The 13727-nt window shown below is 45.6% G+C and overlaps 1 protein-coding gene across 3 annotated transcripts in view; it reads left to right on the forward strand.

Annotated features, from left to right (window-relative positions):
* The first annotated feature begins 2302 nt into the window (after window positions 1-2302).
* Window positions 2303-13727, forward strand: part of mcur1 (mitochondrial calcium uniporter regulator 1) — a 42947-nt gene continuing 31522 nt past the window's right edge. For 2 of the 3 annotated variants that reach the window (XM_072283654.1, XM_072283655.1), the window contains exons 1-2: window positions 2303-2513; window positions 11939-12052. In XM_072283654.1, the coding sequence (XP_072139755.1) occupies window positions 2309-2513; window positions 11939-12052 (319 nt within the window). In that variant the 5' untranslated portion in view covers window positions 2303-2308. Of the gene's footprint in view, window positions 2514-3615; window positions 3714-11938; window positions 12053-13727 lie in introns of those variants that run through there. The other variant, XM_072283656.1, reaches the window with a different exon arrangement.

Below are 13727 nucleotides of genomic sequence, written 5' to 3' on the forward strand. Positions count from 1 at the left end.
TAGTGTCAGGCATGTGCACTGGTATGCTGTTAAGACTCTACACGTTCTGTGAGTGCAGAGTTTTCAAAATAGCAGTAGTTGGGTGTTCTCGTGTTCAAAAAGCACTGATTTTTGTCACTGATAGTTGGCAAGAAATAAGCAGTAAGACGATTCAGAACTGTTTTGCTCACTGCAGTTTTAAGCATTCGGGCTTAGAGATGCTAGAAACAGCCAGGAGTGAAAATGAAACAATTTCATTATCTCAACAAGTTAGGAACTATGACAAATGAATACATCGACAATTATTTTGTATGTTACAATGAAATTGAGTATTTTGATGATGCAGTCATTAACAGCATTTTATGAAGGCAGTATATTATCTGCACTAGGTGTCCCAGCTGACTTTGTTCATTTACAGTCAAAAGATCGTGGTGCAGTTGAAGTCTTCCATCGAATAGTATTAGGAACTATTATACTGTTTTATAGTATTGTACTAGTATTGGTAGTGTTCTAAATTGTTCTGTATTTCATTTCAATACATAGCTTGTTATTCAGTTGTCTTTTTTATGCCGTTTTAACTATTTCCATGAAACTTCAGATAACTGGGGCAGCCACTTAATTTGGCCAAGATGTCTCCCAATTAATTGAAATCCACCATATAGCTACGACCCTGAGATTCCTTTCATCTTGTTCTCCCACTGAGTGAACACTGGAGGGCAGCACGGAACAAACACCAGACAGCAGCACAGAGGTACAGCTCAACCACCATCCTTCTCACCATGTGAAACCATGATGAAGCCATCCCATCCACTCAACTCCTCCAGAAGCCTTTGACAGATGGCAAAGGCATTGCCAGCTCGCAAGCTATTTTGGAAGTAGTTAAACTCTTAAGTTAATGAAAACATTTCAAAGTTCAAAGTAAAATTTATTATCAGAGTACATACATCACCACATACAACCCCGAGATTTTTTTCCTGTGGGCATACTTAGCCAATCTATAGAACGGTAACTGTAAACAGGATCTGTAAACACCAGGAACTGTAAATAGTAGCAAAATGTGCAAATGCAGACGATAAATAAATAGCAATAAATAATGAGCATGAAATAACAAAATAAAAGAACCCTTAAATGAGTGTAGTTATCTCCTTTTGTTCAAGAGCCTGATAGTTGAGGGGTAGTAACCATTTTTGAACCTGGTGGTGCGAGTCCTGAGGCACTTGTACCTTCTACCTGATGACAACTGTGAGAAAGGAGCATGACCTGCGTGTTGAGGATCTTTGATGGTGGATGCTGTTTTTCTATGACAGTGTTTCATGTAGATGTGCTCATTGGTTGGGTTTTATCCATGAATTACTGTGCCAAATCTACTACCTTTCGTGGGATTTTCTGCTCAAAGGCATTGGTGTTCCACTTACAGATTAATAGGGTACTTTCTTGCAGTTATACTTAATTCCCACAGTCCACAGGTCCTGTCAAGCTTGAGGCCACAAAGCTGAGCAGTCTGCAAGGAGCTCACCCTCGCACTCAACCTGTGGAACCACAACAGATTCCAGATGTTGGAATCTGGAGCAACAATCTGCAGGTCAAGCAAAACCTGTGGGATTAATGAAATTTATCTAAAACGTCAATTCCTTTTCACTCACAGATGCTGTTCAATCTGCTAAATCTTTCCAGCAGATTACAACAACACAGATAAAGCTGGAGGGAATCAGCTGTTTGTATCGGTATTTCACGACTGATATTAGTGACTTCGATTCTGGGTCCTTTTGTCCGGAATGCGAAAAAAGAGCGGAGAAAGTTGCATCAAAATGAAAGAACGGTATCTGTAGATGCTGCTCGTGGTAAGTGTAAGTGTTGGGGAAATGCCAACCAAGAACTTTTGTTTAATCTCTGCTCTTCTGGGGAAACTGTCTGAACGACTGCATCAATTTACCCATTAGCACGACACTGGAAAGTGCGAACACGAGAAAATCTGCGGATGCTAGAAATCCAAGCAACACACACAAGATGCTGGAGGAACTCAGCAGGCCAGGCAGCGTCAACGTACCGGCCGAAACCCTTCGGCATGACTGGGGAAAGTCAGGGAAGTTCCGCATGGAAGCCGCCCGCAAAATCAGGGACGATAATAAGAGTAGGTGGCTTCAGCAGACCCCAAAGTTGGTCTGTGTGTGGATGGTAGATAAAGTTGCGAGATCCGCTGAAAAGTTAGCTCGAAGTTTGTGCACCTATCGGTGACGTGCAGAGAAGCTCAGGCAGGTCTCTTCGTCGCCTTAAATGACGCCAGACGCATCACTTCGTCGCCTGGTATGACGCCAGACGTTGGTCAGTGATGACGGTGGTGTGCGTTCGGCGATGGCGGCAGCTGTCTGCCGGTCCTTGGACGGTGTCCTGTCTGCAGTTTGCGGCGGCCGGGTACCGGGTTACGGCGGCACTGGGAGGAGGCGATGGCGTGCGCTCAGCGGAAGAGCGAGAGCCGCGCTGCATGCAGGTGCAGGGTAGGAAGGCCAGGGTGGACCGCAGACCGATGCGGAGAGGTGAGTGAGGGGGTGAGCAGCCGGCTGCAGGGGAGTGGAATCGATCCCACTCTCCTCTGGTGGCCCCTGGGGTCTGTTAACTACAGCACTTCCACTTTTCTTATGCACTCCCTTCAAAGTTTGCAGATTCCTGAATTATGAAGGAATTTGTGACACGGACACATTGAGAAAATACTGGGAATGGCCCGAAGGCACGCTCAACATTCAGCTTCTTCCCCTCTGCCATCCGATTATGAATGGACTTTGACCCCATGAACACTACCTCACTACATTGTGCTCTGCTTGTTTAATTTAACTAGTTAATTTGTGCAATTCACGGTTTTTCCTCTATTATTACTGCTGACAAATTTCACGACATATGCTGGTGATATTAAACTTTTTGAATGGCCATCTCTCCACATATTTTATTGGTTTACTGCCATGTGTCCAGTGGAAAAACTTCTGCTTGCCATTCAGATAATGACATAATTATAACGAGGTAGTACAAAAGGGCGGGGGGGGGGGAACAAACAAAATGTGTGTTAGGGTTATGGAGGAGATGCAGGTGGACAAATAAGTGCAAGGGGCATAGCTGGGTAGCATAAATAATACCTAAAATGTGATCAGATCTTCATGCAAGTCTAGATACAGGGAACCCAATTAAATAAATAACACGGAAACATTATACTTGTTCATTTATTTATTGAGAAAAATAATCCAATATTACATGTATTTGTGGGAAAAAGTATGTGAACCTTTGCCTTCAGTAACTGATGTGTCCTCCTTGTACAGCAGTAATTTCAACTGAAAGTTTCCAGTAACTTGATGAGGATCAGTCCTGCGCGTCGGCTTGGAAGAATTTTAGGCCATTCCTCATAAAACTGCTTCATTTCTGGGATGTTGGTGCGTTTCTTTGCATGAACTGCCTGCTTCAGGGCCTTCCATAATAGTTCTATAGGATTAAGGTCAGGACTTTGACTCGGCCATTACAAAATGTGAAATTTCTTCTGCTTTAACCATTCTTAGGTAGACTGACTTGTGTGTTTAGAGTTGTTAGCTTGCTGCATGACCCGCTTTCTCTTGAGTTTCAGTTCATGGCTGGAGACCCTGACATTTTCCTGAAGAATTTGCTGGTACAATTCAGAATTGCTAGTCCATCAATGATGGCGATCTGTCCTGGTCCTGAGGCAGCAAAGCAGACCACCACATTTCACAGATGAGGTGAGGTTCTTGTGCTGGAATGTAGTATTTGCTTTTCACCAAACAACATTTAAGCCAAAAAGTTTTATTTTGGACTCAACCGTCCACAGAACATTCTTCCAATAGCCTTCTGGCTTATCCACGAGGTCTTTAGCAAACTTTAAATGGGCAGCAATGTTCTTGCTGAGAGTAGTGGCTTTCTCCTCACAATCCTGCCTTGCACACCATTGTTGTTCAATGTTTGCCTGATGGTAAACTCATGAACATTGACATTAGCCAATGCAAGAGAGGCCTGTAACACCTTAGATGTTACCCTGGGGTTCTTTGTGACCTCCTGGAATATTACACGCCTTGCTCTCAGAGTGATTTTTTTTTGTTGGCCAACCACTCCTGGGGAGAGTAACAATGGTGTTGAATTTCCTCTATTTGTACAACATATGCCTGACTGCGGATTGGTGGAGTCCAAACTCTTCAGGTTTTGTAACCTTTTCCAGCCTGGTGAGCATCAACAACTTTTTTCCTCAGAAATCTCCTTTGATCAAGGAATGACACATTTCCAAAAACCTGTGAGGTGAAGATCAGACTTTGATAGTGAAGACCCAAGTTTATGTTCTTTAAATAGGGCAGGGTCCTCACACTCGCACCTGATTGTCAGCCCATTGTTTGAAACACTTGAATGATGTCCCCTTTAAATAAACTGATAATCCTAGAAGTTCACATACTTTTTCCAACAAATATGTGCAATATTGGATCATTTTTCTCAATAAATAAATAAATGAACAAGTGTAGCGGTGTGCTACACACAGCGCTAGAATAACCACACGTAGTCGGTGAGTTAAGAGTTGCGATAAAAGAGATTTATTCAAACTTCACAGCCTGCTTTAAAGCCTTCCCATTCCCGTCCTCCCTGGGCGGTATTGCTGTGGGGAATGCATAATTGCAGACCCTTTCCGCGCGTGGGATTTTCCCCCTGCTGGTGAAGATGGCCTGGCGCCCTTTTTGAGGCCGGCCTCTGTGCTGGCGCGCACCGGTTCGTGTGTGCTAGAAAGTAGGTCGCCACATAACCTCCCCCTCCCCCCCCCGAACCGGCAGTACATGCCCCAATGTCCACAGTATGGATCGGCCTCTGTTTGGGAGGTCTGCCCCTGCGCCGCGGTGCCCGAACCTAGATTGGCTGCGCAAAGTCCACATGGGCTGGTTTGAGTTGGTCCACCATGAAAACCTCCTCTCTCCCCCCAATGTCCAGCACGAACGTGGACCCGTTGTTCCTGATCACCTTAAGCGGCCCCTCATAGGGCCGCTGTGGCGGTGCCCGGTGTCCACCCCGTCGTACAGAAAGAAACTTACAGTTCTGCAGGTCTTTGGGTATGCAGGTTGGGCTCTGTCCGTGCTGTGAAGTGGGTATGGGGGCCAGGTTACCGAGCCTCTCACGTTGTCTGTCCAGGATTACTGCGGGTTCTTCCTCCTGCCCCCTTGGGGCTGGTATGAACTCTCCTGGGACGACCAGGGGTGCGCCGTACACCAACTCGGCTGACGAGGTATGCAGATCCTCCTTGGGCGCCTTGCGGATTCCGAGCGGGACCCAGGGAAGTTCGTCCGCCCAGTTAGACCCTTCCAGGCGGGCCATGAGAGCCGACTACAGGTGACAGTGGAAGCGCTCCACTAGTCCGTTCGACTGCGGGTGGTAGGCAGTTGTGTGGTGTTGCTGTGATGCTAAAAGGTTGGCCATAGCTGACCAAAGGCCGGATGTCAGAGGTAATGTGGGCTGGTACCCCGAAGCGTGCTACCCAGGTTGCGATCAGTGCTTGGGCTACGATATCCACATGAATGTGGTTGAACCTCCGGTGGGTGGGTTCGAACCGCTGCGGCGGAGCCTTGGTGTGCCGCTGCACCTTGGCCGTTTGGCACTGCATGCACGTTTTGGCCCATTCACTGACCTGTTTACGCAGTCCATGCCACACGAACCTGTTGGAGTCGAGCCGGACGGTTGTCCTGATGGAGGAGTGCGGTAAGTTGTGAATGGATTCGAAAACCCGCCGATGCCAGGCTGCTGGGACAATGGGGCGGGGTTGGCCGGTAGCTATGTCACACAGTAGGGTCCTCTCACCTGGGCCTACGGGGAGGTCTTGGAGCTGCAAACCGGAGACCGCAGTCCTGTAACTAGGGATCTCATCATCTGCCTGCTGTGCCTCCGCCAGCGCTGCATAGTCCACCCCCGGGACAGGGCCTGTATGGTCGGTCTGGAAAGTGCATCCGCCACGACGTTGTCCTTTCCCGAGTCATGCCGGATGTCCGTCGTGTGCTCGGAGATGTAGGACAGATGTCGCTGCTTGCGGGACGACCAGGGGTCGGACACTTTCCTGAACGCAAAGGTAAGCGGTTTGTGGTCTGTGAACACGGTGAAGGGCCTACCTTCTAAGAAGTACCTGAAATGCCGGAGTGCCAGGTATAGTGCCAATAGCTCCCGGTCGAAAGCACTGTATTTGAGTTTGGGTGGTCGTAGGTGTTTGCTGAAGAACGCCAGGGGTTGCCAGCGACCCTCGATGAGTTGTTCCAGTACTCCACCGACCGCTGTGTTGGATGCGTCCACCGTGAGGGCAGTAGGAACGCCTGTTCTGGGGTGCACTAGCATCGCGGCGTTTGCCAAGGCTTCTTTGGTTTTAATGAAAGTGGTTGCGGCCTCTTTGTCCCAGGTAATGTCCTTGCCCTTACTCGACATCAGGGTGAACAGGGGGCGCATGATTCGGGCTGCTGAGGGGAGGAAACGGTGGTAGAAATTCACCATACCCACGAATTCTTGCAGGCCTTTGATGGTGTTGGGTCGGGGGAAGTGGCAGACCACATCTCCCTTGGCGGGCAGCGGGGTTGCCCCGTCTTTAGTAATCCTGTGGCCCAGGAAGTCGATGGTGTCGAGTCCAAACTGGCATTTGGCCGGGTTGATTGTAAGGCCGAATTCACTCAGGCGGGAGTAGAGCTGGCGGAGGTGGAACAGATGCTCCTGACGACTACTGCTGGCTATGAGGATGTCGTCCAAATGAATGCAAAGTCCAGGTCGCATCCCACCGCGTCCATTAGCCGCTGGAACGTCTTTGCAGCATTCTTTAGGCCGAGCGACATTCGGAGGAATTCGAAAAGGCTGAACGGGGAGATGAGTGCTGTTTTGGGGATGTCATCCGGATGTACCAGGATTTGACGGTATCCCCGGACGAGGTCTACCTTGGAAAAGATTCCTGCGCCGTGTAGGTTTGCTGCAAAGTGTTGAATGTGCGGCACAGGGTAACGGTCTGGTGTTGTAGCCTCGTTCAGTCTGCGGTAGTCACCGCATGGTCTCCAGCCCCCCGTTGCCTTGGGCACCATGTGCAGGGGGGAGGCCCATGGACTGTCGGACCGTCGTATGATCCCCAATTCCTCCATTTTCTTGAACTCCTCCTTCGCCAGTCGGAGCTTGTTGGGAAGCCTTCGAGCACGGGCGTGGAGGGGTGGTCCCTGGGTCGGAATGTGGTGCTGTACTCTGGGCATGGCTGCCGTGAACTGCGGTGTTAGTACTGATGGGAAATCTGCCAGGACCCTGGTGAATTTGTCGTCAGACAGCGTGATGGGGTCCAGGTGTGGGGCTGGCAACTTTGCTTCACCCAAGGAGAACGTTTGAAAAGTCTTGGCATGGACTAATCGCTTCCCTTGCAGGTTGACCAGCAGGCTGTGGGCTCGTAGAAAATCCGCCCCCAGGAGTGGTTGGGCCACAGCGGCCAGTGTGAAGTCCCACGTGAACCGGCTGGAGCAGAACTGTAGCCGCACCGTGCAGGTGCTGTAGGTCCGTATTATGCTGCCATTTGCGGCCCTCAGGGTGAGTCCTGGTTCTCTGTTGCGGGTGTCGTAACTCATTGGAGGTAAGACGCTGATCTCCGCTCCAGTGTCGACCAAAAAACGGCGTCCCGACTGCTTGTCCCGATCGGCGGCGGCTGGGCCTTGGCGTTTCCCAAGAATTTGCAGGGTGGTCTACAGCGGTGGGCCTCTGTGCCCCATCGCTGGTGGTAGAAGCACCATTGTTCGTTGGGCTCTGCTGCTGGGCCTGGTCTGGTCTGGTCTGTCGTTGGGCACGTGGCTTGGTGATCTGTGCGACGGACGCCCCTCTCTCCTTGGCATTCTACAGCACATCTGCCCGGGCCGCCACCTCCCGGAGGTCGCTGAAATCTGTGTCGGACAGCAGCAGGCATATGTCCTCGGGCAGTTGCTGTAGGAACGCCTGCTCAAACATGAGGCAGGGTTTGTGTCCTTCAGCCAGGGCCAGCATTTCGTTCATTAATGCCGACGGCGGCCTGTCTCCCAAACCATCCAGGTGCAGCAAGCGGGCAGCTCGCTCGCGCCATGAGAGTCCATAAATCCTTATGAGCAGGGCTTTGAATGCTGTGTATTTGCCAGTCTCTGGGGGCGACTGTATAAACTCCTCAACTTGTGCAGCAGTCTCTTGGTCAGCTCAGCACGTCGTAGTAACGAGTGGACTCTGAAGTTATCTGCCGAATATGGAGTTGTGCTTCTGACTGTTCAAACCACAGACGGGGTCGCAGCGCCCAGAAGCTTGGCAGTTGTAACGAAACTGCATGAACAGATGCGGCGTCGATCATCTCTGGCCCAATTATCGTTTGGGCCGTCGGGGTCACCAAATGTAGCGGTGTGCTACACACAGCGCTAGAATAACCACACGTAATCGGTGAGTTGGAGTTGCGATTAAATAGATTTATTCAAACTTCACGGCCTGCTTTAAAGCCTTCCCGTTCCCGCCCTCCCTGGGCGGGACTGCTGTGGGGAATGCATAATCGCAGACCCTTTCTGCGCGAGGGATTTTCCCCCTGCTGGTGAAGATGGCCTGGCGCCCTTTTTGGGGCCGGCCTCTCTGCCGGCGCGCGCCGGTTCGTGTGTGCTAGAAAGTGGGTCGCCACGCAAGTATATTTTTTGTGATATTTGTTCATTTGGGCTTTCTTTAGTTTTAGGACTTGGGTGAAGATCTGATCACATTTTGAGTCATATTTGTGCAGAAACAGAGTAAGTTCTAACAGGTTCACAAACTTGCTAGCACTATTGTAGGTGCTTTGGTCCACTAAGTCTATGCCGAACTTATAACTCATTGAATGTAGTTAATTTAGCTACACTTGCTTTCTGTGGGACAGAATTCCCTGATTCACCACTCTCTAGGACAAGGAGTTTTTTTTCTCATCTCAGTTCTACATGTCCTAACCCTTATCCCAAACATTTGCAATAATGTGACATTCATACAGGGAAATGAGTATTGCTGATAATACTCACCTTTATTGCCAATCTTTTCTTAGAAGGTCATTAACTTCTGCAGATGCTTTGGAGGTTCTCCCATACTGCTGCTTGGTAGATAAATGCAGGATTTTGACCCAGTAACGATGAAAATAATGTATTTTCACACTTGGTTGATATCACTGGGGAATGTCACTGCTTGCAAATACTTCTCCATGTATTTAAGGGGAATATGAAAGGAAGCTTCTTCACCCAGGGGATCAGGAGAGTGTGGAATGAGCTGCCAGTACAAGTGATGCACGTGAGCTCAATTTCAACATGTTTGGATGGGTACATGGATGTAGGGGTATGGAGGGCTATGGTCCTGGTGGAGCTTAAATGGCTTGACATGGACTTGAAGGGCCTGTTTCTGTGCTATACTTTTCTATGACTACTGTGCTGCAATAAAGAGGCAAGGTCATAATAGCCTTGACAAATAATTACAAATGCAATGCTATTTGTAGATGAAGCACACTACAACTGTCATGCACTGGTGGTGGAGAGTGGGTATATTTAGTGGTCAATCTTTGTAAATATTGTTTGAGCAACATTTATCTGGGGGCAAGTGGACGTATTCCATTGCATTCCTAACTTGAGTGGTGTCAAAGGTGTAAAATCCAAGGAGTATCAAATGATGTGACACTTGCACATTCATTGAGAAATTGTCATTGAAAAATTGTCATTGAAAACATTCATTTCAGATATTGTCAATGATGTGGAGTTGAACTTGCATAATTATGTGTTTTTGTGATTGGTTCAGAATATTTTTTTAATGAAAGTGTATAGATATATCATCACATGCAACCCTGAGATTCATTTTCTTGTGGGTTTACTCAGCAAATCTTTTGAATAGTAACTATAACATGATCAATGAAAAATCAACCACAGTGCAGAAGACAAACTGTGCAAATGCAAATATAAGTAAATAGCAATAAATAATGAGAACATGAGATAATAAGTAAATGCTACTCAGAATAATAAGCTGCTGGTTAAGTTAACCCCTAGGCTAGCAGTCAAAACTGTTAAGCAACTTAATGCTTAAGAAATTTATACTAAAAATTGAGCTAGAAAGCAATTAATTCATTTATCTTGTTTTAATTCCATTAAAGTGATGCTGTTACAGCTTGGGGCATTGGAGTTTGGAGTTCAACTCCAACGCAGTCTGTAAAGAGTTCTCCCCGTGACCACATGGGTTTCCTCCCACATGTCAAAGATATACAGGTCAGTAGGTTAATTGGCCATTGTAAATTGTTCTGAAATCAGGCTAGGGTTAAGTAGGTGGGCTGCTGGGCAGTGTGGCTTGTTGGGTTCCACATTGTATCTCTAAATAAAAGAAGTGAATATATTTTGTTTCCCTATCCCTTGCAGCTATTCTTGATTTAAAATGAATGGACTTGAGACTTGGTGGCAGAGCATGATCAGTTTTCCGCCTTTGACCTGCCTCATAAGTTGGGGTCTGCCACCTAGCTCCAGTTATTTAAGACCCTGGTTAAATGGGAATGTAGACTATTGTGTAAAAAGTCTGGTTTCTTTACCCAAGAAAGATACAATTGTGCAATGAGGCAGAAGTTCACATTCTTGATGCTCAGAGTAGTTATTTGTCATATGAAGAGAAATTGAGTAGATTGGGCTTGTGCTTGGAAGAATGGGAAGTGATTGCACAAACTTCTTATGGAGCTTAACAGGGTAGATTTGGATGCTTGGAATCAGTCTTAAAAATCAACCAGGCACGAGCCTTAAAAACAAAAGGCGGATTGACGGCTCAGGGCAGGTAAGCAGAAATTTCTTTGCATAAATGGTGGCATGTCTTCAGACATTATCAAAGAGGGCAATGGAGGTTTAATCACCAAGTATTTAAGGAAACTGAGAGCAATTGGGTCAGGACTAAGTTAAAAGATCAGCCATAGTATATTGCTGATTGGTGGAGCTGTCACATTCTCCCATGACTTGATTCACTCTTTCCTTTTCAGTCTCGGTTATGGAGATCAGTGCTGGCCTTTTTGCATGGATAGTTCCTTAGAAGATTCATACCATTGTATAAAATTATTATTTATTTGTATTGTATTTGTGTCTACTGCTTGTTTTAACTCTTGATCCAATGGTTAGGGAACAAGTTAGAGGATCCAGCTGCATTAAGTATGCAGTTTTTATTGTTCTTGCAATTGGTGGGCCCTTCCTTTACTCTGCCATTCCCACCATTCACCTTATAGCTCAGTTATCATTCATCGCTTTCCAGTGGTTGTGTGCTGTCGAAAGAGTTCTGTGCTCAATACGCACAATCATCCGTGAAATGTTCAATCAATACGCAATTCGCTACCTTCAGGTGACTGTAAAAGAACTTCAACAACAGGAATTCTGCAGATGCTGGAAATTCAAGCAACACACATCAAAGTTGCTGGTGAACGCAGCAGGCCAGGCAGCATCTCTAGGAAGAGGTACAGTCGACGTTTCAGGCTGAGACCCTTGTCCTGATGAAGGGTCTCAGCCTGAAACGGCGACTATACCTCTTCCTAGAGATGCTGCCTGGCTGCTGCGTTCACCAGCAACTTTGTGTGTTGCCTGTAAAAGAACATCGTCATTTTAAGAGCAATATTTATTTCTCAAGTGGCTATACAAGACGATGATGGCAGGTGAATTTACAATGTTAAAAAGACATTTGGACAGTTACCCAGATAGGAGGAGTTTAGAGCGATGTGGACCAAGTTCGGGCAAAAGGCATTAGCGTAGGTAGGCTTCGTCATCAGCATGGAATGTTGGTGGAGGGTCTGTATTCATTCCCTATATCTATGAATCTGTGATGTGTCTGAAAAATGAGCTGATCATCATGTTGCTGCTTATTGTGCTGCTTGTTCTGCAGAAATTGCAGCCTTGATATAAATGTGTAGTTATATCATCTTTTAGCTATTCTTGTTTCCTGACTAAAAGTTGTTTCAATGTTATTTTAGGGCTATGCTCGTCAGTGACCTCTCTGCATTATAATTCAAGAAGAATGTCTTCGGTGGAAGGTCAAAAATTCTATTTTGATACCCATGCAGTTGTGCGACATTTGGAAGAATGTGGTAAATATAATTTTGCTGCATGCTTTTCTGTTTTTATTTTGCCACCGCTTTTTAAATCAGTTTTCCAAAATGAAACAGTTCTGTTGTCAGAGTGATAGAGATTTACAGCTAACGTTGGAAACAAGTGAATTCTCAAACTAAGATCAGTGCATATTAGTGACAGGTGATCTTTGACTTTGTAATTTCAGTGTGTGGGAAAATAGTTCAAGCTGTTAATCCAAAGTAACATGCACAAAAGGCTAGAGGAATTCAGCAGGTCAGAAATGAATAAACAGTCAATGTTTTGGGCCTTCCTCAGGACTCATTGAAGCTATTAATCCATTCTGATTTGGTGATTTCAACCAATATAAATTTTGTTTCCACTAGTACTCATGGTTGTGAATATTGTACAGAAACTTGTACTTAAAGGCATTTGACCACATAATTAATTCAAACTGCCATTTCTGAAGCTCAGTTGGTTGTGTACTTTTGTGAATTCTAGCCATAATTTGAACAATTTATACATCAGTTTGGAGGATTATTTCTTTAACAAAGCACATTTTTCCCTGTCTCCAAACAATCCCCCCTCCATAATTCAGAATTAATTTATACTGGCGACAAAATGTCTCTTGATTTGAAAAGGGATTGGAGAGTACATAATCTGCCATAAATTTAGTGGACTGAATGGCTTCCTTTTGTGGCATCACAATTGTACATTAGAGATTTGGATCCAAATCATGTGCAACAGCAAACTATTCTCAGTTTTTGATCTCTATCTCAAACATTTAAGGTGTTGAATATTGTGAATGTCTTGAAAGGGAGGTACTTGAATTTGTATAACATCTTTGTGCTTTACAATGAACTGCATTTTGAATTTTGCTGATCCTTGTATTATGGGGAACTATGTGAAAGCAATGTCTGCATTTGTGTTTAATTAAGCTAAATGCCATTTTAGTTTGAGAGTGGTAAATGCAAAAAGTCCAGTCACTAGTAACAAACCAGAACGAATGTTCTGGTGATAATTGTTTTTTTCTTAAAGACCAACACTGACATACAATTAATTGTCAGCATCTAGCTTTAAGTGCACCAGTATGGCAGTTTTAAATCCCACCAGGCACCAATGTTGCACAAAAATACATCACAGTGCAAAATATGTTACTCAATAGTTGTGTTTTGAATTTCAATTAATTAAAAAAAAGGTCTAATTTCTGGACCAACTTACAGCTTTCAAGCTGTTACACTTGGAGCTCTGCTCAGCAATAATGTACATGACCAAAAGAGCTGATGTAGTGATGAGTTGAAAGGTAGGTAGGTTCTAGAGCAGGAGGAGCACCTTCCAGCACTCAAACTATAATGGGATTATTTACTGTACCTAACAAAGCAATTGGAAATTCAGTTTCACGTATCACCCAAATCAAGGCATCTGCAGTACAGTATTCCCTCAGCATTTTATGGGTTTCAGTGCTTAATCAGTGGTTCTAACACTTAAGGAAAGATGCTTATTGCTGAGAAAAGGCTTCAAGTTTGATACTTTAAAAAGTTGCATGTTAATTATTGCCAGAACATTGGTACTTGGTCTGTTATTAGTGATTGGACTTTGTACTTATGCCACTCCCAAATAAAAATGATTTTGACTCATTTAAATACAAGTGCAGTCATTGTTTTCCTTGATAAAGGTGAAATTTTCCTAAGTGGC

Source organism: Mobula birostris, chromosome 19 (genome assembly GCF_030028105.1).
Source record: "Mobula birostris isolate sMobBir1 chromosome 19, sMobBir1.hap1, whole genome shotgun sequence".
NCBI lineage: Eukaryota > Metazoa > Chordata > Chondrichthyes > Myliobatiformes > Myliobatidae > Mobula > Mobula birostris.